General features: G+C 47.4%; 1 protein-coding gene across 1 annotated transcript in view; it reads left to right on the top strand.

The window, feature by feature from the left end:
- The window catches only part of Plb1 (phospholipase B1), a 125,042-nt gene that overhangs the window by 70,314 nt on the left and 29,711 nt on the right, over positions 1-25,017 (top strand). The window contains exons 27-44 of the mRNA XM_013013528.1: positions 739-820; positions 2,583-2,687; positions 2,800-2,895; positions 3,033-3,104; positions 4,011-4,049; positions 5,281-5,341; positions 6,217-6,275; positions 7,261-7,334; positions 12,487-12,530; positions 13,017-13,125; positions 14,658-14,709; positions 15,074-15,154; positions 15,683-15,748; positions 16,397-16,497; positions 18,178-18,259; positions 18,536-18,640; positions 19,691-19,786; positions 20,022-20,093. Of these exons, the coding sequence (XP_012868982.1) occupies positions 739-820; positions 2,583-2,687; positions 2,800-2,895; positions 3,033-3,104; positions 4,011-4,049; positions 5,281-5,341; positions 6,217-6,275; positions 7,261-7,334; positions 12,487-12,530; positions 13,017-13,125; positions 14,658-14,709; positions 15,074-15,154; positions 15,683-15,748; positions 16,397-16,497; positions 18,178-18,259; positions 18,536-18,640; positions 19,691-19,786; positions 20,022-20,093 (1,396 nt within the window). The remainder of the gene's footprint in view (positions 1-738; positions 821-2,582; positions 2,688-2,799; positions 2,896-3,032; positions 3,105-4,010; positions 4,050-5,280; positions 5,342-6,216; positions 6,276-7,260; positions 7,335-12,486; positions 12,531-13,016; positions 13,126-14,657; positions 14,710-15,073; positions 15,155-15,682; positions 15,749-16,396; positions 16,498-18,177; positions 18,260-18,535; positions 18,641-19,690; positions 19,787-20,021; positions 20,094-25,017) is intronic.

Genomic DNA, 25,017 nt, shown 5'->3' with positions numbered 1-25,017 from the left:
AAGGAAGGAAGGAAGGAAGGAAGGAAGGAAGGAAGGAAGGAAGGAAGGAAGGAAGGAAGGAAGGAAGGAAGTTATTTAACCACCAAGCCTCAGTTCCTCAGTTTCTTCTTTTTTTTTTTCTTTTTCTTTGGCTATGCCAAAACCTTGTGCATGCTAGGTATGTACTTTAACTTTGAGCTGTATCCCCCACTCCTTTTTATTTTTGATTTGGAGATAAGGTGTTGCTAAATTGCTTAAGCTATCTTTGAACTTGCTATCTTCCTGCCTCAGTCTTGGGAAGAGTAGCTGGGATTACAGTTGTATACCATCAGACCTAGCTTCAGTTTTTCTCATTTAAAATGGAGATAATGAGCATTCAAATGCTAGAACAGCTGGGAAGATTAAGCAGGTTAATGATACCCATAGAGCTCTTATCAGCTTGGCACAGGTAACTCTCAATGACTGAGAGCAATTGTTGTCTTCACTATCATTATAGAGAGGGAGGTGTGCCTCTGCATAGCTCTGTCCTCAGACAGTGACTCAGCTCCATAAAAGTCCCTCTTACAGATGTTTCGAATTCCACTTTCAAGAGAAAAGCCAGGTCAGGCACATCTTCTTGGCTTCATTTGGCTCAGTCAGTGGGCCCTGCTATAGCACAAATTCCTGATAGCTCAAACCTAAAAGAAATAGAATCTTCTGAGTCTCAAGCTGGCGTGGCAAGTGATCTTGAGGTGGGGACATCTCTGGTTTCTTCTACAGGTCTTTGTGTCCCTGTGTCCTGAAGTTTGATGATAATTCAACAGAACTTGCCTCCCTCGTGGAAATAAACAGAAAGTACCAGGTAAGCCCCAAAGGGACTCTGCCACCACCCCTGTGCAATGTGTCTGGTGGCACCCTGCAGGGGATCAGAGGCTGCCCCTGCCTGGGTGGGTGCTGACCACTGACCAGCATGACCACATGGAAACACTGTCTTCTGCTTCTTTCAATGTCACCCCAGAGTAAAGTCACCAAACCCAGTTCTCCAAAGCTCAGTTCCTTGATAGCCAATGTTTCTATGTGTTTGTGAACAAATGTGTCTCATGGAGAGAAATCTCAGTGTGGAATGTTCTAGATCAAACTCCAACTCTTTTGGGAACAGGTGGTCCTGGAGAACACCAAAGGAGGAAAACTCAGCCCCTGCCCTTCTTGGGGGTTGTGGTCTTGTTGAGGCTTTGTCAGATCTTTGAGGAGACAGTAGACTACTCTGACTGTCCCGAGTTTCCCCTCAATTGTCCAGTCCTTCACTCAGAAGGGACATTGGCGACTCTCCTTCCAGAGTGGGCGCAAATAGCCTGCAGAGGTGGCAAGTATCCCAGGCCCCCTGGGGAGAATCACTTCCCTATAGACTCTTGCGGGGAGGGGGGGAGCAGCTGTCATGTGGAGTGTGCCAGGGGCTCCAAGAAATAATCTTTTATTTTGTTACCCCCAATTGCCCCACCCTGCCTTCTGGTCACTGCCCAGTTACACGTCCTGTGCCCCGCGCAGGAACCTGCCACACAGCCCGCACCAGGACCAGGCAGGTGATGGCCCTGGGCTCAGCCCTGGGCTGGGTGGGCTTCTCGGGAGCAAGCCATGAGCTCATGCTCATTCTGGCTAATTTAGGCAGACCCCAGACATCTCTGGTAGAAGGAGTCCTCTTCAGACTGGTCCTAGGAAAAGACAGTAGCACATGTCTCTGAAAAGTGACCCGTAATTGTTCCCAGCTGTGTAAGCCTTATGACACTCTCTCTCTCTAGCCACATGTGGCCCCAAATTCAGGAACCCCTGGTGAGTCGTAAAATGACAGACCATGACAGGAGTGGGAGCTATAACTGGGATAACTGTCTTAGATATACTCTTAAGCAGAAGCTATGATGATTCAGCTCTGTTACACCCCTAGCAAAATATTTAAGCATCTCAAAGAAGGACATATGTGCTCACATACCCGCTCTGCACAAACAATACAAAACTATGTTAAACGGTGCGGATCTATACAACTGTAGGATAAAGGTAAATGTAAGAGGTATCTTTGATTAAGTGTTATGTCGTTAAGTATTAGCCCCACCCCCACAGCAGACTTTAACCAACCAGAATGACTTTCAAAGGGAGTCAAGGGCTGGCACAGTGGTAAAAGCCTATAATCCCAGCTACTAAGGAAGTAGAGGTAGGAGAAACATGGCCTGTGGAAAATCAGTGTGAGGACCTAGCTAAGAAAAAAAATCAAACCAAAGTAGAATGACCAAGGGCATGGCTCAAGTGGTAGAGTGCAAGCATGAGCCCCTGAGTTCCATCTCTAGGACTGCCAAACAAAGCAAGGTGAACTGAGGGAGGGCATCAGGCTGAGAGACTTAGGTTTCTCTTACCTACACTTTTTCATAGCTCTAACTTGGGGCATGTGTATGTGAAACTGGGGCAGATCCAAAGGGTATCTAACCTGTTCCTGGTCAGATAAGACTTTGGGGAAGGTTGATTTCACCCAACAGCCAGACTGTTGAAACTTGTGTCAGAGAAGAGATTGCACAGTGATGGAGTGGATGCAGAGAGGACCATCTGACCCCTGACCCCACACCCTTTATCCCTTTCAGGAGGGGACTCACGAGTTGATTGAGAGCGGCCGCTACGACACCAGGGATGATTTCACTGTGGTTGTCCAGCCGTTCTTCGAGAAAGTGGAGATGCCAAAGACCTCGGTAAAGAAGGCCTATGTTGTGGATGAGCGGAGCTCCCAAAGGGCATCCCAGAGCTCTGAGCACTGGTTATACCTTCTGACATCTCTCCTTTCTTTTTCTGCCCGGTGAGCAGGAAGGCTTGCCCGACAGTTCTTTCTTTGCACCTGACTGTTTCCACTTCAGCAGCAAGGCTCACGCCCGTGCAGCCAGTGCCCTCTGGAAAAACATGGTGAGATGGCCAAGCCAAAAGAATCATCTTCCCTCAAGTCCTTTGTCCTCCCTCCCCCCACTTCCCTCCTCCACCCCTGACCTCTTCACCTTGGCCATCTCTTTTTCTCATTTACATCTCCCTGCTTCTGGCTTTAGCTGCAGCCTGTTGGCCAGAAGACAACACGACATAATTTTGAAGACAAGGTCGATGTCATATGTCCAAACCAGGTAGAGTGAGACATGGTCCTTGCAAGCACCCTGCCCAGCTTCCAGCTCCCTTTAGGCTTCTCAGTTCACTCCCCCCACCCTCCAGAGTACCCCCTTCCCTGCCCCATCTGATACTATAGACTAACCATCCAAATGGTTGAAGTGAGAGGAATGGAGATGGTTGATCTGGAGGTTCTCCATGGCAGAGGCCCTAGTATAAGTCCATGCTGGATGCCTCTCATTTGGGAAGGCAAGAGGAACATGGCAGCTCTCATTCCAAAAACTAGAGCAGGGATAGAGGGCTACCGTATAGCCACTGACTCTGTTATGGTCAGATACAGACTGAAACCTGGTTGGGTGGAGTGTGGAGGACACTAAGCAAGAAGCGAAAGCCGATCAAGATCTCTATTATAGTCAAATGATTCTCAGAGCTCTGCGTGGCAACCTTCACCTCTGAAAAAATCCTCTATGAACCCGAAGGGGTCCCAGGCTTGACCCTGGGTACTGCCATGAGGGCCTACATGGGAAGCTGGATTAAAACTCTGTCTTTTCTTCCCTTAGGGCAGTGTGGCTGGACATGGGGTGGCAAGGGAGCCCAGGAAATGGAGACAGGGATTCTTGTTAGCAGAGAGAGGCACACTGCTGCATGGGGGCAGGATAGAGAAAGAGAGACAGCCCAGCTGAGCAGTAGAGAGAAGACATGCATGTCACTGGGAGGGACTTAGGGTTTGCTGTAAGTCTTGGTTTAGGTTGTGGGGAGTGTCTTGGAGTATTCTGGGAAGGAACCCACAGCGGTCACCCTGGATGGGAGGAGCTGGTCTCAGAGAAGAGAGCAGGGGAGGTCAAGGGTGCATGTGTCCAGATCAGGGCTCACTACAAGTTAGTAAACAAGCCATACATGTGACCATTGTCCACACTCTTCTGCAGGTCTGGCCATACCTGAGCACCTACAAGAACAACATGGAGGTATCTCATCTCACTTCCTTTTGACTCAATAGGCGTGGGGTGGGCAGACCTTGAACCAGGGCGGGCCCGATGGGACAGATGGGAAAATGAGTAAGAATTCCTGACAGGCCATCCAGGGGGTTCCCACTCTTTTATGAAGACTATCTACCTGTCCACACCATCAGACTGGATGGAACTGGAAAGTCCATTGATAATAATGGCTGGTCCAGCCAACCACATCACAGCCCTACCAAGAGGTAGTAAAGACATCTACCTCTCAGAGCTGGGCAGTTGCAGAGCTTAGGATGGGGGTAGGGGTGTCTTGCATTAGAAGAAGGAAGTATGTAACCTAGATGAACATCTCAGCTGGTTATACCAAAATCCCCCAGGGAGCATTCTCCAACTGCCCTTTGTAGACTCTGAGAATCTCCTTAATTTTTATTTATTTATTTTTTGTGTGCCTTTCCTGGGGCTTGAATTCAGGGCCTGAGTGCTGTCCCTGAGCATTTTTGCTCAAGACAAATGCTCTACCACTTGAGCCACAGCTCATTTCTGCCTTTTGTGGCAGTTAATTGGAGATGAGTCTCGTGGATTTTCCTGTCTGAGCTGCCTTTGAACCGAGATCCTCAGATCTTAGCCTCCTGAGTAGCTAGGATTATAGGTGTAAGCATGGTTGCCTGCTCAGCTGGCCCCAGAGTCATCTTAGCCTCCTGAGTAGCTAGGATTATAGGTGTAAGCATGGTTGCCTGCTCAGCTGGCCCCAGAGTCATCTTAGCCTCCTGAGTAGCTAGGATTATAGGTGTAAGCATGGTTGCCTGCTCAGCTGGCCCCAGAGTCTTGGTATAAATATTGTGAAGGAATTCCATTCACACCACATCAAATCATTCTGTTTAAACCATGGGAATCTAGGATGTGAGTTGTTTGTTGTGATGGTGCTGGTCCTGAGGTTTGAACTCAGGGCCTGAGTTATTCCTGAGCTTCTTTTGCTCAAGGCTAGCATGCTCTACCTCTTGAGCCACAACTTACTTCTGATTTTTTGGTAGTTTATTGGAGACAAGAATCACATAAGCTTCCCTTCCCAGGCTTGCTTTGAATCTTGACACTTGGCTTTTAGTAGCTAGGAATGTAGGCATGAGCCACCAGCGCCTGGTCAGGAATCTGTATTTTTTAAGCCCTCTGGTTAAGTCTTATGCCCAGGCAGTCTCTGTTCTCTCTTAATTCTGAGATTGAGGGATTCATTCTCTGTCCTCAGGGCCTTGGGACCTGGCTGCCATGCAGGGACAGAGAGCCTTCTGCCTCCCCTCCAGCCTCAGGTAAGCCCCGTGACACATACCAGGACCCAGGATTCCTCTACACAGACTGATGTACCAGTGAGCATCTCCCAGACTTCCCACGTGCTAACGCCACACATAGCTGTGAGCAAGGCCTGCTGCCTGTCTTGGGTGGGCACCTGCTTTGCCCCCATTCTGGCTTATGGCAGAATCATGACCAACGGGCTTTACGACAGTGAGGGCTGGGAGCTGTTTCCTGCCCTCCTGCTTCAGCCTCCTATACGGAGGCACAGGTAGTATAGCCTCGTGACTTTCTCTGTGGGTGGCTCAGCCCTGTGCTGTGGGGAAGCCCAGATGTGCCAGGAAGTCCCTGAAGGAAGCTGGTTATGTGGGCTTGTGGTTCCAGGCATCGTCATTGCTGCCTGTAGTTGGGCCTAGAAGGTTCTTTGGGTTCTCTTCAGAAGAGATGTGTGGGAGAGAAAGGCCCAACATAATCGCCATCGATTCTCAACAGAAATCCAAAACCGAGCTCTATCACTGCACAGTTGTCCAGGCCCTATTGCCCAGGCCTGATGCTCCCACGTCTCTGCCATGCACTTCAGCTGCAGATGGCTTCTCATGAGCACTGGCAGTGAAGTGGTGGCTTCCTGTTCTTTCTGCCCTTCTTTTTTTTTTCTCTTCCTGCTTTCCTTCTATTTCTTCCCCATCCTACACAGGTCCAAGATTACTTTGTGGTGCCTCTAGTGGGGAAACATCTGCTGGTCCTCAAATAAAACTTCAATTCCCATGGTGCCTGGATGCCCAGTCCTGCCTGGCCCAAATGCACATGTAGCTCTTGTGTCGCTTAAAGCACAAGCCCTAGAATCTGACTGCACCTTCCTTCCCACAGACTCAAGCATGTCCACTTGTCTTTCCAGTGCATGCCCTGAGACCTGCAGATATCCAAGTGGTGGCAGCTCTCGGGGATACTCTGACTGTAAGGACCCTTGGCCCCCAGGGGGTTGGGTTTGGCTGGGAGTTCTAGGCCCCTGCCCTCCTAACTCCTCTGAATGGCCTGGCCCTTCTGTCTTGGTGTTGTCAGACAAAGACAGTGGCAGTGATTTAATTTTACAACTGCTTTCTCAAGTAGGTGTGCAGGGGTGGTTTTGTGTGTGTGTGTGTGTGTGTGTGTGTGTGTGTGTGTGTGTGTGTGTGTTGGTACTGGGCCTTCAACTCAGGGCCTTGCCCTTTTGCTTGGCTTTCTTGCTCAAGGTTAGCACCGTAGTATTTGAACCCAACGTAGTAGCTTTTGGCTACTTCACTAGAGATAAGTCTCAGATGTGTTTGCCCAGGCAAGCTTTGAACCAGGATCCTCAGATCTCAGTCTTTACAGCTTTACTGTAAACTCAGCCTCCACATCTGTTTCCTCTCCACAGAAAGCCGCTTCCTCCATCTATGATGGATAAAACTCTGCCACTAAGTTCCTTGCTCAGGGCTGTGCTACCATCCTGTGGCACCACCTTCTGGCAGTGTGCCTGGGGCTTTGTGAACACTTACAGCAGGTTCAGAAGGGAAAGACAAAATAATGAGATTGAGGAGAAATCTCTCTACCACCGTAGCTCAGGTCTATGAGGTGCTTCTTCATGTTTGTGAAGAACTGAGAAGCAAAATCCTGGTGTTAATATTGTTGACGTTTTCACGTTTGTAAAGCCCTGGAGAGTTTTCTAAATAATCTTTACACCTGTGATCAGAGTTGGTCTCCAAGCCTTACCTCACTACGAATAGAGTAAGCCTGTCCTCATTCCTAGGGGGGAACCTCAAGGGGAGGGGCACCCAGCTGGGATGGAGGGTCCTAGACTGTGAGCCCTGGGGCCTGTGATGAGGACACTGGGAGGCCTGCTTTGGAGGCCTTGCACATTCACAGCACCCCTTTGTTTCTAACATGCTCACGTTTCTTGAGGATTTTGGTTTTGTTTTCAAAGGCCGGCAATGGAATCGGCTCCAAACCAGATGACCTCACCGATGTCACCACACAGTATCGGGGACTGTCCTATAGGTAATGTCAAGCTCTGACCTGCTCCTCCTCCCTCTTCCCAGGTTCCTAGAGACTGGATGGGGGGGGGGGAATAACACCTACAAATGCACAGATACCAAGGAGCAGGGCTAAGTTAGAAGACATTTCTTGGTGTATGTTCTAAGGGCTTGAACTCAGAATCTGGCACCGTTCTTTAGCTTTTTCTCTCAAGGTTGGTACTATACCGCTTAAGCCACAACTCTACTTCTGGCTTTTTGGTGGTTAATTGGAGATAAGAGTCTCACAGACTTCCTTGTCTGGGCTGGCTTTGAACTGTGATCCTCAGATCTCAGTTTCCTAAGTAGCTAGGATTAATTTTGAGAAGGAAAAGCTACATATTTCTTCAAACTGAACATTTGGTGGCTGGCAAGGATATTTTACTGTTGATAATCTTTTTTCTTATTTTTTAAATTATACAGAAAAAGTTCACCAAAGTTATCAAACTACTGGGTCAGCAAATCCAACATGAAATGTACCGGAAAACCACCAAATCCCTGAGCCTTCACCTGCCTGTTTGCATGTATTTGTGCACGTCTTGATGTTCCTACTTCTGTCTTCATGTATTTATTCACGTCATTCTGGGCTCACACCTCTGCCTATACATATATGTACACATCTGCACAGAAAACTTCCAAAACCCAATACACTCTTGCAGAAGACATAACTGAAACAAAGTCACTGTCATCGGGCAGCCCTAAGCCACACCCCTATACTGGCTGTGTTAGGAGCTGAGACGAGTAGGTGAGGGGTATAGGAGGCATACGCTCCATTGGCAAGTGTTTTATTGTGTTGTATTGTACCAGTACTAGAGCTTGAACTCAGGACTTGGACACTGTCCCTCTGCATTTGTTTTTTCCTTTCTTTGTCGTTCATGGGGCTTGAACTCAGAGTCTGGGCACTATCTCTGAGCTTTTTTGCTCAAGGCTAGTGCTCTACCATTTTGAGCCACAGCTCTACTTCCAGATTTCTAGTGGTTCATTGGAATTAAGATTCTCAGGGACTTTCCTGCCTAGGGTGGCTTCGAACCATGATCCCCACATCTCAGCCTCTTGAGTAGCTAGGATTACAGGTGTGAGCCATTAGCACCAAGCAACAAGTGTTCTTTAAATTAAAAAAAAAAAAAAAAAAGCCCTCAGTGCTACAGACTAGAGAAGAGGGTATGGCCAGCCTGGACTGCAGGGATGGCAAGTTTCACACAGCTAGTAAACAAGTAGACGGGGTGAGAAAAGATGCCCCAAACACATGAGTAAAAACATCTTAGGGTGTCAGGTGATCAGTTGGGTGTGATTATTCTGTTTCTTTCCTAATAAAGTTTCTGTTTATTTATGCTTCAAAGTAACTGATGAGTATTTGCCCGGGAAAACTAGTAGACCAAAGCCAGCCACAAGAGGGCAGAGCACTAATGAGCAGTCGGGGATCTAGAGCAGGTTTGCTACTTCCTTGTTTTTTAAAGGTGAACTTAAATCAAAGAACAGAATGGGGTGGACCAGCATTGTGACAGTTCTCTCACCTGGGGTGTGGAAAGTGTCAGAAAGAAATGTTTCCCAGGGCCAGACAGAGGGGTCCTCATACACCCTATAGCCCTGCCAGGGTTCTTAGCATAAGAACAATCTTTTCTCCCAGAGAACTGAGGTGACCACCTTCCAGCTTTTGAGGGAGGGGATCCCTTGTTTCCTCAACCAGATCATGGAACAGACTTCATGGACAAACCAGAGCCTTGATTGTTCGCTTCTCTCCCAAAGTTGTATTGAACTTAGGAGAAAAACCAGAGCAAGAAAAGGGAAGCAGGGCTCTTGATACCATGACCTCACTTTCTGATGTACATAAAAGAATACCGCAGACAAACCACACCTCCGAGGGTTAATGGACACCTAGCAGAGGAACTTGAGGAACTAAGGTGATTGGCTAGATGGTATAGTTGAACTAGGTAGACTCAGATACAGAGCAGTCTTCCAGAAGTTTCTTTCTGCAACCATATTAAAATTCAACCATTGCTCTGTTCTTTCCTATGAATGAATTGTTTGAATGTTTTCATTCTAACCCCAATCACACATGTCTAATGGCTGCTGTCCCTTTAAGCCTTTGATCTAAATGTTTCAGATGTCTGCCCCCAAATGCCCCTGTGTGAAAGCTGAAAGTTCCAGGTTAAGGTCTAAGAATTGGACTCAGGGTACATTGTACCCTGAGTCAGAGTATGTTACATTGACTATGAACTCAGAGTATGTTACATTGACTATGAACTCCATCTAAGAAGAAAAATCTTTTGTATCTTGGAAGAAAACATGACCCATTATAACTGACCTCTGGGGAATTTACATGCACATTAGCATATTCAAGTCTCTGAGAAACACTGCATCATAAAAATGTTTACATTTTATGTTTGATCCAATGTTTCCCTTAATCTCAGAGCTCTTTCTTTATTCATAATATCTGTTACTATCCCTTGGCTAAAGCAATTATCTAGCTCTATTAAAACTTCTAGATTAGAGATACAAAGCAATTAGTGACTCTAAATAAGTGAAGAATTCAATTTGGGGCCTCTTCTGTCAAGAAAACAGAGTAGAAAGAGTGTACTGCACAGTCAGGGGAGACGGGATCCAGAGTCTTGGAGGCTGGGAGGCTGGGGGAAGGACCAACAGAGGAGGATGGGCTATGAATCTTTCTGAGGCCCTTTGGCCCATGAGACCACAGACCAGCAGATGGGGCCAGTTTCCACTAGCTTGCCTTTTCTTCCATTCAGTAAGCCAAAATAAAATTTACTTTAAAAATAAAAAAGCCTTTCCATTTGCTCTGCTTTTGTTTTTATGCAAATACTGGGGCTTGACCTCAGAGCCTCATACTCTCACTTAGATTTTTCACTTAAGGCTATCACTCTACCACTTGACCCACAGCTCCACTTATGGCCTTTTGATGGTTAATTGGAGATAAGAGTCTCCTAGACTTTTCTTTTTTTTTGGAGGGGGGGGAGGGTCCAGTCGTGGGGTCTGAACTCTGGGCCTGGGTACTGTTCCTCAGCTCTTCAGCTCAAGGCTAGCGCTCTACCACTTGAGCCACAGCGCCACTTCCGGCTTTTTTCTGTGCTGAGGAATCGAACCCAGGGCCTCATGCATGAGAGGCAAGCACTCTACCACTGAGCTAACTTCCCAGCCTCTCCTAGACTTTTCTGATCAGGCTGGCTTTGAGACAGGATCCTCAGGTCTCAGCCCCCTGAATAGCTAATGTTACAAATGTGAGCCACCAGTGCCCAGCTTGTTTTTTCTTTTTTCCTTCTTCCTTTTAATTTTTTTTTTAATTACGGGTTCCATCTCACATTACTGAATCCCTTTCAACAAGTCTTACTCAGCATCTACTCCACTTTTCTATACACTGTGGTGACAACAGATGCACAAAGCGCAGCCATTTATGTGACACATAAATGACAGTCATTGAGCAATTAGTGTAGACCAGCTGTTTGGTGTCAATTTCCTTTCATGTTTTCATAGTTTTGGTCAAAATGGTGAATAAATAGTTTTGCTTATCTATATTTATCTGTATAATCATTTTCTTTTTCTTCCCAGACATTTCTCTGTAAAATGACATCAAAGAGGGACTTTCCTAGGGGAGTGTGGGGGTGGGGGGGTGGAGAGGGGAAGGGATGGGAAGGGGAAACAAAGGAGGTTGCAACAATGCTTGATAAGAAATGCACTCACTATCTTGCCCATGTAATTGTAACCCCTCTGTATGGTATTTTCATAATAATAATATAAAAAAAATTTAAAAAGAGGGACTTTCCCATCTGTTAGCTTTGGTCAGATGCCATCTAGATGTATTTGTTTGTTTCTTTGTTGGTGCTGGGATTTGAACTCAGGGCCTCCTGCTTGTAAGGCAGGTTTTCTACCACTTGCACCAACCCTTGTTTTTACCACTAGTTGTTTTTAAAACTGCTTGTTTTTATCACCAAGACATCTTTTAAAAAGAAGTTACAGTAGAATGTACTTGTTGTGTATATGTATTTATAGATATTTCCATGTTTATACATTTTTGAATGGGAAAAGAAGATAGAATTAGAAGGCCTTTGTTGGAGGTGCTATATGGGTTTATCATTTCCTTTCAAATATAAAATATCCCGTTCAGTGCTGTTGGTCCAAAGAAAGAAGGATCAGGAAGCATCTAAAGTAGAAGCTTTGTACAGAGTTGGAAAAGAATCAAAATTACAGATGTGCCATCATTGGTCAGCTTAGAGACAGATAGCTAATGGGTAATGGAAGAGATCTGGGCAAGGTGGAAAGCCAGGCCTTCTTCTATTCCCTTTGCTCTGCCTGGACTGCTCTCTGAGCCTGTGGCTTAAGCCCTTAACCAGCCTGGTGTTGTTGACTCTGTGCTAAGCATTCCTCAAATGAAGAGCAACTATCACTGGTGGTCCATCCTTTGGAAGTCTCTTCTGATGTATGGATGCTAAAGGTTGGGACTGAGGAAAGGGGCTTGTGCATGCACACACATACACAGAATGACAGCAAACATATAAACAGCAAGTTTTGTTAAAATAGAAACCATCTTTTCCTTGTGGAAGGAAATTAAACCTTGGAGTGCATCTTAAGGTTAAATAAGATGAGATCCGCTGGGGCTGATTAGAAGGCAGCAAGTGGCCCATTCTTTGAACTTTCCGATGGAATTCAAACAGCAAACAGCAGCTTATCTGTCTTCTGAAGGTTTCCAGCTCCAGCTGGATTTTAGTTACCTTTAGGAACTTAACTAACCTCCCTGCATCTCAGTGTTCCATCCTGTCAAATGGAGATAGTCCCATCTACCTCATTTGTTATTGGGACATGAGGGAAGTGATACAGTGCTTCACACACACACACACACACACACACACACACATACACACACACACACACACACACACTATCATACACTATATATTGTCAGCTCAGTGCTCTCCCTCCTGATTTGAAAAAAAAAAAAAAGAAAGGAAAAAGTAAAAGAAAAGAAAAGAAACAGCCCTGTGACCTTTAAATCCTGGATGTAAAAACAATCCATTGGTGAATTTAGAATTTTCTCCAGATCTTTCTAATACTACGGAGTGGATTCTCTCTTTGGTGACTCCTGTGTATTAACTCAGTGTCTCCTCCCTCTGCTTGCTCACTCCCTACAGCTCAGGTGGAGATGGCTCCCTGGAGAATGTGACTACCTTACCTAGTAAGTGACCACCAGAGATTTGAATGTGTCCTCTTGGCCCATCTGACCCCCTGACCTCTCAGTTAAGAAAGGGACACGTAACATCTCCTTCTGGGCCATTGTTGAAGTGGGAGAAGAGGCCCAGGATAGGCAACCAAGGGGAAGGCTGAACACCAGAGACCTAGATCTTTCTGGCCCTCACTCTGCTTGGGAGGTCAGCCAGCGCAAGTTACCCAAGATCCTAAGCGCTGGCTTTTCCAACTGGCCCAGGGAATGGGGAAACAAGTTAGACAGGGACCCTTCGCAGTGCTATATGTTGTATAAAATACTTTAAGTGACAAGTCTCAACTCAGGTCCCAGCTGATGTTGGCACTGCCTCCCTGGCTCTCCCCAGAAAGCAGAAGATGATGGCAGAGCCCATGGGGACACTGGACCTCATAAAACTGGAGGAGAGGTGCTGACCTTCCATCCTGACTCTCTGTGCCCTGTCTACTTCTTGTCTTTCAGATATCCTACGCGAGTTTAACAGAAACCTCATAGGCTATGCAGTGGGCACTGGAGATGCTGATGCCGATAATGCATTCTTCAACCAGGCTGTTCCTGGGGCAAAGGCTGAGTATGGCGCGTGGGGTCTGTGCAGTGGAACTGGAAATGTACAGTCCCTTGGAGATTGCAATGTCAACCTCCCTGTGCAGAGGGGCGCTGTATCTGTCTGCAGCAATGGTTTCAGAGGCTGGGAACCCTCTGTTCTGCTGCGCTGTGATTGAAGCCATAGCAGGAAGTCAGCAGGGTGGTGGTCTTGGGAAAAAGTGGCACTCCTATGGTAGTCACTAAGCAACAAACCAGCCTTTTACACACAGCATTTTCTAAGAACTAGGAGAATTGACCAAATCACCTAACTTTTAAACACCCTAGCCTACGGTGCTACCAAGATGCACTCTCTCCAAAGCCTCAAAAATGACAGTTCTCATCTAAAGATCAGAAAAGCCCCTCCAGATGAATGGGCAAACAGAATCCCATCCTTAAGGGCCTCGAACAATAATTTTCATCCTCTCCTGGGGCTAGCAAGAAATGGAGTAGAAGTGCTAGAAGCTGCCAAAGCAAAACTGCCCAGCCTCCTAGGGCTCCAAAGGAGGCCTCAACCTTGTTTCTCAAGCCCCAGAAACCTGGAGCTCCTGCTCCATATAGCTCTCGGCTCAGCTTCTGCTGTGTGTCTTCTCTTGCTCAGGCCCACCCACTCTGGTCTGTGGGTGCTACACCCAGACCTGCTCACCCTGAAGATCATCATGCTGTAGGGGGCTTGAGCAAGTGGGGAGGGAGCTCAGATGCCTGAGCTTGCTTCCTCCCATACGGTATAAACCAAGACAGGTACATGATATACCATGTACATTTGCTGTATACCTCTTTCTGAAAGAAGCATTTAGAGGAGTTCACAAATGTAACAAATAACATATATATCTATATAGTGGTTATGTATGTGTGTGTTTATATATATGTGTATATTTCTATGTGTAAAATTACAGACATTGTAGGAAACAAAGATGAAGCAATTATGTCAATGTGCACATTTTTCTACTTGAGCATCATACTCTTTTTCTTGCTGGCCAAGAGGAAAAGAGGGCTTAAGCTGAAACTTTCATAAGTCTAATTACATGACCAAGACCAGTCTTTCAAAAGAAATAGATGACACAAACCTATTATAGGTGGCACAAACCTATTATCCTATCACTCCAGAGACTGACACATGAGGATTGAGATTCGAGAGTTGGCCTGATCTATATAAGACCATATCTCAAAAAATTAAAAACAAAAAACTCCCCTCCAAAAAAGAAAACAAATTACAAATGGTTTCTTAGCATAGAATCCTAAAAGATAATTTGCCCTAAAAGGAAATCATGAGCAGCAAACATAATTGGCAAGACCCTGGCTGCAACTTTTAGGCCAAACCCACAATTGGGTTTTTTTTTTGTACAATTATTTGTTGTAATAATTCTCCAGAAGAGATGAATAGCTTCTGACCTCTGAGTCAGGTCTCTGCAGCTCAGGTAATGGGAATGATATCACAGAAGACTTTTGTTTAGACCCTTCAGGAGGAAAACCACAAGAGCTGTCCCTTAACCAAACTGAGACTGATTTTCTCTTTCTCAGGGAACTCGTGAGGCAAGTCCAGAGTCTGGTACAGAGGATTAAAGATGACCATGTGAGTTGGAGTTACAGTCATTCATGAACACTCCTTTTCTTATCCACTAACAGCGTCCCCAAATGGAATGGTATGCCATAAAAAGCAGTAACTCTTCTGTCATTGGAGGCATCCAATCAAAGAGAGGACAGTCTCCTTTCCTAAGGCTTCTGGGAAACCTCATATCCACAGGGAGGGGTTGTTGCTGGTCAGATGACCTCCAAAGTCCCTGGTGAAGGTCTATAAATAAACTAAGATTCTGTCATCCTTGAAATTCTGATTCGGTCAAATGGACAAGGAACTTGTAAAGGGCTGATGGGATTTCCTAGAGTTGTGATGTTGCTCTTTGTTGGAAATCCTCCAGTATTTTCCTCTCTCCATACAGAGAGTCAATTTCCATGAAGACTGGAAGGTCATCACGGTGATGATTGGAGCCAGTGACTTATGTGACCATTGCACAGACTCGGTAATGAGGACCTGGTTCAGGTCTTCTGCTTGCTCCTGATTCTGTCCAGTAAGCCTTGGCGATTCTCACTAAGAGAATTTCCAACATCGAACCCAGGAGCCTGCAGCCACACCTTTGTTGGCATATGCAGACACACAATACACATGCACATACAAGCACACACCTCTCACCCCACCACCCCTGGGTTCCTGGCACCATCTTCATGTCCAAGGTAGTGGGGAAGCCGGTGTCAGATGTGCGATACTTCTATTTCTCTCTCAAAACTCTTAAGAGCTCAAAAAGAGAAGGTGCCAGACTGTTAGGAGAAGATTCCCCAGCTCCCAAACTAAAGCTTGGATAGAAGGTTCCAGTCTTCTAGCTGGCTGTTCTTCAACAACAGCAAGTAGTCAAGCTGTTCAGCTCACATTCCCAGTTGGAGACCTGAGAGAGAACAAGTCTTTGGGGCTGAGCCAGAAGGGAAGCCCAAACTTCCCCTCCACCCTCTCACCCAAAGCACCAACTCCTTTTCCTCTCTAATTCTCTTTCTAGAATCTATATTCTGCAGCCAACTTTTTTGATCATCTCCGCAATGCCCTGGACATTCTGCATACAGAGGTGGGTGAGGCTCCTACAAATTATGGTAGCAAAGGTAGGTGCAGAAAAGCAAAAGTGGGTGGGGCAAAGGTGGCCTTCAAGGAGAGAGCTAAGGGCATGTCCTTGCCCAGAGGCTGAGGTCTAATACCAAGAAAGCTTCATTTCATTTGAATCACCCAGAGGGTCTCAGGCTTGAAGCAAGAAGCACTACATCCCTCCACGCCTATCTAGAACATTCATTCCTTGGAGGCAGAATAATGGTGGCAAGCTGGACACTGCATTCTGTGCCGCAGTGCATGCCGAGAGTCAGGTTCTCTCTGGTTCTGCACCTAGCCTCACCTCCCCTTTCCCCATCACCAACCCCTGGCAAGGACAAACAGCCCAGGAAGGAACACTCTGATCACTAGATGCTCTGTTGAGTAGCTAAGTCCCCAAGCCAGCTTAGCAGAGGTAGTTCAGTTTGGGCTGGTAGGAGAAGATTGGATCAGATCAGATCAATGGGATGATGAACAGGTCATCTGTCTCATCAGATTGTAAACTAACATGTTTGCCAAGAGGAGGCTGAACAGAGCAGAACTCTTAGTGTTTATTACCCAACTCCTGTTCACCCGGCAGCCCCCATGGAAAGAGGCCCCAGAGTCCCTCTCTCACCTACAGCTTTGCCCTTAGGTGCCCAGAGCCCTGGTCAACCTCGTGGACTTCATGGACCCCATTGTCATGCGGCAGGTGTTCCTGGGGAACCCAGACCAGTGCCCAGTGAAGCAGGCCAGGTAGGCAGGTGCTGATTGCCCTGGGCTGCAGACACCCTCCCCCCCGGCCTGGCCCTCATGCAGCAGTGAATCCACAGGGTCTCCTGTCTATAAATGAGGGCCTATATAAAACCACCCCCTTCTGGGAGGAAGTAGGGGCCTTGACCTTGCTTCCATTTCCCAATTGCAAGGTGCCAGGTGCCAGACAGGAAATTCTGTGATATCAAGAGCCAGTGGGGCTGACACTTGAAAGACAGAGTAGCTCAGATTGTAAAGGGGCAATGTGGAGAGAGGTAGGTATAGGTGTAACAAAAAGCAAGGGCAGAAACTCATGAGCCAGGTACTTTTGGGGAAGAAGAGAACTGGGAGGAACAGGAGGGAACTTCACATTGGGCTATTTGCTGCTTAAAGTGAGTGGTAGGTATGTAGGTATACAGATGTGTGGATACGTAGGTATGCAATATGTAAGTATGTGGGTATATTAGTAAGTGTTTGGCTGTCTGCATGTATAGGTGTGTGGCTGTGTAAGTGTTTAGGTGTATAAGTATATGTAGGTATGTTGTATATAGGTGTGAGGTTATATAGTTGTACAGCATGTAGGTGTGTAAGCATGTAGCTGTTTGTCTCTATGTACATACATCTTTAGACTGCACAAATCTCACAGCACTCACTGTATGCTGGCTACTCTTCCAGTACTGTAGAAGTATAGTCCCTGGTTTGGGACTTTTCAACTTGTGGTGGTAACAAAAGCCATGCACACACATTCAGGAGAAACCATCCTTGAAGTGCTGGATTTGATCTTTTTCTGAGCTGGTGATGGGTAGTGTCACACTCTCATATAATCTAGCATGGCCTCAGCAAGCCATAGCACCTAGACATCCCTACAGTCACAAGGAGAAAATGACAATAGTAGATAATGTAGCTATCTATAGTGTTTGGTCAGATATCATTTAGTAAATTATTTTCATCTTACAATATTTTCAACTTGCTATGGGCTTATCAGAATGCAATCTTGTTGTAAGCCTCTGAGTATCTATGATTTTTCTTTTAAGATAAGTACATGTAGAAGTGAATGAACAATATATAATACAATGGAACAGTGTAGCCCTGAAGATGGTATGAGCATCAGAGGCCTCAAGGCCCCTGCTCCAACCCAAAAGACCTAATTAATTAATTAGTTTGTTTGTTTTTGGTGCCCGTCCTGGGGCTTGAACCAGGGGCCTGGGTGCTGTCCCTGAGCTTTCTTTTGATCCAAGGCTAGCACTGTACCCTTTGAGCCACAGATACACTTACCACTCCCTGGTGGTTTATTGGAGATAAAGGCCTCACAGACTTTTCTACCCAGGCTACTTTCAAGCCAGAATCTTTAGATCTCAGCCTCCTGAGTGAATTTCTTCTAGTTCTTAAGTAAACCTTGTGATTTATTGCTCAGACTCATTCACTCAGCATTGACATGTTGAAGGCCCAGTGCCTACATTTCCATACCAGAGCCTGTGAAGGTTGAAACCCCATCGAAACCCCAGCTTCCCTTAGGGTACTTTATCTACTACTCAGACAAGTACCCTGAAGGGACACAAGCTCTGAAAGCAGAGCTGGAGTAAATCACTGCGTCTACCTAGGCCTCGGGCAGCTAGAAGCAGCCCCTGAACTCAGTTTCCAAGCTGGGTCCTCCTATTCCCCACCCCCACCTCCTTTATGTAGCCTTTTATGCAACTGTGTTCTGAGCCTACGGGACAACTCCCAAGAGCTGGGCAGGTTGGAAGCCTTCACGCGAGCCTATAAGGTGAGTTCTAAAACTTTTATTCCTTATGAGATTTCCAGCCCAGAGATCACAAACCACTTAACCCCAACATTAACTGAGACCCCCTCCCCCCTCACCCCCACCCTCGCATCTCTACATTCTCCAGAATGGGATTTGCCATTATGTGAGATGGTGTTATAGGAAAGACTGAACCAGCTCCCCTGTCCAGGTGTTTGGAGAAAGAGATGCTGTTTGCCATACCCCCTTTCTTTCTGTCTCTGTGCTGAAGCCCCCCACCCCATGTGCTCACCTCCCCAGGACAGCATGCGTGAGCTGATCGAGTCAGGCCGCTATGACACGCGGGAGGACTTCTCCGTGGTGCTGCAGCCCTTCTTCCTCAACATCCAGCTTCCCACCCTGGAGGTACACTTCCGGCCCCCATCCTGGGCTGTAGGGGGAGTAGGGCCCTAAGAGGGCTGAGACAGGCCAGGCAGAGATGCCAAGGGCTTCCATGCATGTGTGAATAAAACAGGAACGTCTCCAGTTGCTGCTCTGGCAGCATGAGTGTCCTTGAACACCTGCCTGACATTCCCAGATCCGGCCCGATAGGAGAGATCTGGAGACACCTCAATGGATTGAGCATCTACTATGTGCCAGGCACTATAGACACAGTCACCACCACTGCCTTTGGAGGTATTAGGGACAGAGAGGCAAGGCTATTCAACTCCACATTAGTAACTGTCTGCAATACACCTGTTGTCTCTCATATGCAAACCTGCAGTAATAATGGAGGGTTCTGGCTGAGCATGTTGGTTCACACCTCAGGAAGCTGAGGAAGGACGATGTAGCCTGGACTACCTAAGACCCTGTCTTAAAAAAAAATAGGTGGGTTCTAGCAGTGCTGTGCCTGGCACTTCCAGTCAGCTCAGTAAAGACCAGGCAAGGCCCCCCCACCCCCCACCCCCCCAGGGCCTCACCTACCTGGAAGGAAAAGCATTAAGCATCCCAAGTTCTTCAAGAGAGAAGAGCTGGGCCAGGCAGCATGCTGCCCTGGTGTCCATTCTGCACAGGCCTGCCTGTCCATTTTCCCCAAGATTGCCAGAACTAGCGGGCAAAGGCTGAGAAGTAAGGCTGGTCAGGACACGCAAAGGGTCTAACAGCTTTCCCTCATCCGCAGTATGGGCTAAAATATTATATGCAGCTAAAAAATGTGTTACCTTCGATGATGGTGATGATGATGATGATGATGATGATGATTATTAAATAAGGAGAATTGTGAGCCAGAAAAGTGATAGGGGCTTGAGGTCACCCAAAGCTATTCATTGTGTAGGATTGCTCTCCCTCTTAAGGTGACCAGACTTTGTAGAACCAATGACCTTGGGAAATGAACATGTCATGTGCCGGGGTCAGACTAATGACCTGTGGCTCCTCTAACCCCATGGGATCTTGGAGAAATACATTTGTCTCTTTCAGGATGGACGTCCAGATATATCCTTCTTCGCCCCAGACTGCATCCACCCAAACCAGAAATTCCACTCTCAGCTCTCCAGAGCCCTTTGGGCCAATATGGTAAGAGACAGGAACACCTTTGGGGTTCTGGTTTAGACCACAGCACCAGTCCCTATTCAACAGAAGTAGCCCCAGAGAAGAACATCTATGGAAGTCTACAGAATGGAACATAGGGAGTTCTTAGTCTCAGTTTGCTCACATTCAACCACTCACTGTCTGTGCTTGGAACTGTGACGGGGGTGGGGGGTGGGGGAGTGGGCAGGTGTTCACCTGTGTCTCTCTTTTCCCTGATCAGCTTGAGCCACTGGGGAGGAAGACAGACACCTTGGACCTGACGGCAGACATACCCCTGGCCTGCCCCACTCAGGTAGTAAGAGAAGACCTGCTTCACCTCTCCGGAACCCAGAGCTTTTCCCTTCCCCTCCCTGCTCTGCTTCTTCAGCATCCATCCCACCCCTGGGCTGGGGGCCAGTCTGGGACAGAGGCATGACAGCTAGACTTTGAAGGCTGGAAGGAAGATGCATAGAACAGCACAGATGAAGTTGCGCCTTTGAAGAGGGTACATGCAGTTAAGAAGGGCTGCAGAAGCCCGAAGGACAAGAAGGCTTATTTTGTTTTGGTGACAATGTGGTTGGGGCAGATGGATATGTCTAGTGATTTCTAGACTCAGGAGTAGTGGTCAGCGAGCAGAGAGCATGAACTGGGGCACTTCTAGTGAAGAGAGAGTCTGAAGGGAGCAGCAAAGAGGACAGCTGAGCTGTTGGAGGAAGAGCAGGAGCAGCCTGTGATCAGGGCTCCTTTTAAGGAGGAATATGTAAGTGGTTGTTAAACTTGACTTGGGCTTAGGATGGGGGGGGGGAGGAGGCAGGTTGACGTTCTCATTCCCTTTTCTCAGTCCTGTCTTATGGCTTTTTAACCAAATAAGGCTAAGACCCAAGAGCCCTCAGTGGCAATAAAAGCAGAGGGGCTGATCTAATAGTGGAGGCTGGGTTTTCTGCTTGAATCTGCCTGTATCAATCTCTGCCACCCTCCTAGCTGAGCAGATTGGAGCATGTAGCTCCCATGTGTGACTGTAGGGGATCCTGGGAAAGGGATTCTGCCAGACCCATGCTCCCTGAGTGCTGCTCTCCTAGCCCCAGCCTTATACCCTGACTCAGTCTAATGTACCCTGAGCAAGCATGGCAGGAAAAAGGGATCGGAAACTACGACAGTATAACCGAGGTTTCACTTGCTTAATCTGGCACCTGGAGTAAAGGAGAGAATTAATGTCTGGTGCTGGTGGCTCTCATCTGTAAACCTAACTACTCAGGAGGCTAAGATCTGAGGATCTTGGTGCAAAGTTAGCACCAGCAGAAAAGTCCATGTGAATCATCTCCAATTAACCAGCCAAAAGCTGGAAGTGGAGCTGTGGCCCAAGTGGAACAAGACCAGTCTTGAGCAGAAAGGACAAGCAAGAATGTGAGGTCCTGAGTTCAAGCCTCAGTACTAGCACAGCTGTGTGTGTGTGTGGGGGGGGGTCAAATCATACAAAAACCAGTGCCAGTCCCAGTGATCAGAGGCTGGCCAGAGGCTGGGGTGAGGGTCCTGTGTGCCAAGGGTATACCCTTTCGTTGCCAGAGGCGAGGGCAAGTTGGATAGGGACACGTGAGGTCTCAAAGCAATGGCTGTAAACAACTAGTGAGGAGTTCAACAATTTTAACAATGCATATAGCTACATTGAATATCAGTCATAAAAGCGACTCTACACTGTCAACTCCTCTTCCGTTAAGTAGCAAAAGTAAAATTCCCACCAAGCAACCATCACTTACTCTTTCTCCCAACAAATATGTCTTAAGTGCCAAGTTGGAGCCTAGACAGCCCTGGATCAGGGAAATCCCTGTCACCAGGAATCTCAGGGCAACTGTCACTGTCTATTGAAGACCGGGCAGGGAACCCTGATGAGTGATGTTCTATCCGGTTCTATCCAGCTGAGCCACAGTGGGCTCAGCTCCACCTTTCTGAACAGAGCCCAGTGGAATCATTGGTAAGTGAAGAAGAGAAACCCAGCCTCCTCTTAGAGCCAGTAGAAGCTCAGCCCAAGAGAGGCTGTTGCTAAGCAACCTGAGAGCCCATTCCCAAAGGGTCCATCTGTTGGCCCTATGGCACGGTGCCTCAGGTGCCATCTGCTCCCCTGCCATGTGCCTGGGAGCCATGCAAAAGTCCACCAGCCTCTCTGTGGGAGCTGATAGGGGCCAGGCGGCTCATATTTTTGTCCTGGCTGCGTCTAAACATAGAAGCAACAGGCAGAACGCTGGGGGAGGAGGCAGCAAGATGGATTGAGCTCTAGCCTCCTCCCACTTCCTCCCCCAGTGGCAGCCCAACTGCTAGCACTTTCCACCACTTGTCAGGTAGGGCGACTTAACGGGGGAGGGCTACTCATCGCTTTCTCTTGTATTTTCAACTTGCACGAATTATTTTCCAGCCAACTCTGGATTCGCTCCATAGACTGTAGCTATCTTTCCCTCTCTGCCTAAATGAGCTCTCTGTCCACTGCTTCCCTAACCCCGGGTCAGGCTTGGCTGACCATCAGGAAGATTAGGTTGGCCCTTTGCCAGCCTTTATTCTTCTCAGCTTCACTTGTCAGACTGAAACCAGCTCCTTCTTGACATTTCTCCCTCTCAGGGCTTGTGCAGGCAAAACCGCCTTCATTTTTTCTGATTGTACTCCTCTCTTTCAGGGACTCTCATGTCTTCTAACGCTGAAGATTCAGACCTGCAGTTTCTCTGTCTCAGTCCTATTCTCATTTCTCTCCTCACACTAAGAATGGTTCCTCCAGTGCTAGGATTTCTTGCTGAAATGTCATTGAGTTGAATTCCTTCGTTTCTCAATCCAGAGAGGATCTTGTGAGTTTTTTTTTTCTTGATTTTTCTTGATGTTTTGTTTGGGTTTTGGTTTTGTGCCAGTTCCCGGGCTTGAACTGAGAGCCTGGGCACTGTCCCTAAGCTTCTCTTGCTCAAGGCTGGCACTCTACCACTAGAGCCACAATGCCACTTCCAGCTTGAATAGTTGGTTGGAGATTAGAGTCTCACAGCTTTTCCTGCCCAGGCTGGCTTTGAACTACAATCCTTAGATCTCAACCTCCTGAGTAGCTAGGATTACAGGTATAAGCCATCAGCACCCAGCTGGGGCTCTGGCATTTTTGCAAGACCACGATCCTCCTGTGTAGATCTCCCACTTGTCTGGGATTTCAGATATGTGCCACCAAGCTCAATTTATTGAGCTCAATTTATTGAATTGGAGTTTCACTAACTTTTTTTGCCCAGGCTGACCTCAAACCATGAAGCTCTTAATCTCTGTCTCTTGAGTAGCTAGAATTACTGACCTAGGCACCCAGAGTCCTTCTTTATCCCGTCTTTTATCATGAAGATAAGCAAACTTTTTTTAATTTCCTTAAGCCCATGGTTTAGTGGTTTTCTATTTGGAATTACATAATGGGGGGTACTACTCTACTTAACACCCTACACAGTGAGATCTTTCCGAATACCCTTCTCCCCACATCCACAGCCTCTTGTATGGCTTGCACTCTCCTTACTGTGTGCAAAGTTATCTCATCATGAAGTAGGACTAGATGGCCTTGGGATTTCAGTGGGCTGTGACATTCTTACAGCCTCATGTGTTGCCGAGATTCTTCTCCATGCCCCCTCCTTCTCAAGGCATCTCTGCTTCCATCTTTTGCTGCTCTTCAAACCCCCCAGGGCTACTCAACCATAGGCGCACCATCAGCATACATAAAGAGCCAGCATATTGGGAAGAGAATGAGATGTGATGGCATGAGATAGAACATTCAAGAAAGCATTTCATGCAGTGCTAGTGTGCTCTCCTCCCTCCTCCCACCCCCCCCCCCACAGTGGGCCCTCAGCCATTTCTAATAGACATAACCGCTGACCCTTACCTGGTGAAGGTGTTTCTCCTTGGAACGCAGCCCTCTTGCAGTTGATGACTTCTCTGGCTGGATCCAAGCAGCATAGCACAGAAGAAAAGCACTTCTCCTTTTCTATGGAACTTCATATCTAGTAATGCAGCCAGGATAGGTGTGGCCTGCTCCCCCTCAGTCAGCTGCCAGCCTCCAGCAAGTGGTCATCTGGCTTCTGTCTGTCTCTGTGCAGCTGCAACTAGACAACTGTCTGTGTTGTGTACAGTGGGCTTTGTCCAGCCCTAGAGAGCTAGGCAGACTCCCTCGAGGCCCTCTCCTGTGGAGTCTGCTCCACTCCAGGTCTTCAATGCACCTGCCTCCTGTGTAACCAGGCAGTCAATGGTCAATGCCCTGGGCACCCAGCTCGCCTATCTACCACTGCCCTCGACCTGTTCTTGCGGTTTCTGTCTTGGCCTCACTCTCTCAACCACATTCCACTATCAACTTGACCACTTACTCTTTCAATGCTATCTCTCCTACCCCAGCTTATTTTCAACTCCCTTTGGAGCCTGTGATCAAACAGATAAGACCAAATAGGCTCTGTGGTTCAACGTTTCAACTCTCCCAGAAAGACAGGGATTGTCTTTGTCTTCCTGTGTTGGCTACTTTGGGACTAGCTCTACCCTTGGACCCAAAGCCTAGCCAGGGCTTCTCTGTGGAGAAACAATCATAATTAATAATGTCTTCTCTCAACCTCTATCTTGTCTTGGAGCAGTCCCTCCGCAATTATTGTGCTTACAGACCTTATTTGATGAGCTGCTGCTGCCTCCCTGAATGTGAGCTTCCTTGTGTCCACACTCATCCTGGTCCCTAGAGCATAGTTCTGAACACAGGAGCTGTTTCCCAGGTGTGGTCAGTCATTCAGAAGTGCTCCCAAGCTACCTTCCTCTGGCATGACTCTTGCGGGGATGCTGAACAACACTGGCAGGAGGCAGGCTTATTAGTCATGCAGGTATGTCAGCACAGACATGCCTGGCACTGGTTCTACCATCCGGTCACACTTCCTGCCCTTGGCCCTGAGTGGCCTCCATGTAAAGCTGTCCTCTAGCCTACAGTCAGATGGAGATGCTGACAGCTCTGGTACCCCTAGAGAGACAAGAGCCATTTGGAGGGGGACAGGTACTGATAGATTTCTGCATGTAGACATTATCCTCCAAAGTGACCTTTTTTGTCTGGCCCAGAGGATCTATTGTTGTCCTGACTTCAATGTGATGAATAGAACTAGGCAAGAGGCCTATCCGGTCAGCACTAATACCAGCTCTACACTCACTGTTTGCTCTCTAGATTTCCAGAGTTCCCTTTCCCATCCTAGGCCTCACCAGTAAAACAGGGACATTTG

The sequence above is a fragment of the Dipodomys ordii genome, unplaced genomic scaffold (genome assembly GCF_000151885.1).
Source record: "Dipodomys ordii isolate 6190 unplaced genomic scaffold, Dord_2.0 Scaffold20, whole genome shotgun sequence".
In the NCBI taxonomy this organism is placed as follows: domain Eukaryota; kingdom Metazoa; phylum Chordata; class Mammalia; order Rodentia; family Heteromyidae; genus Dipodomys; species Dipodomys ordii.
Note: the sequence above shows the minus strand (reverse complement) of the source record. Positions and strands in the feature narration are given on the sequence as shown.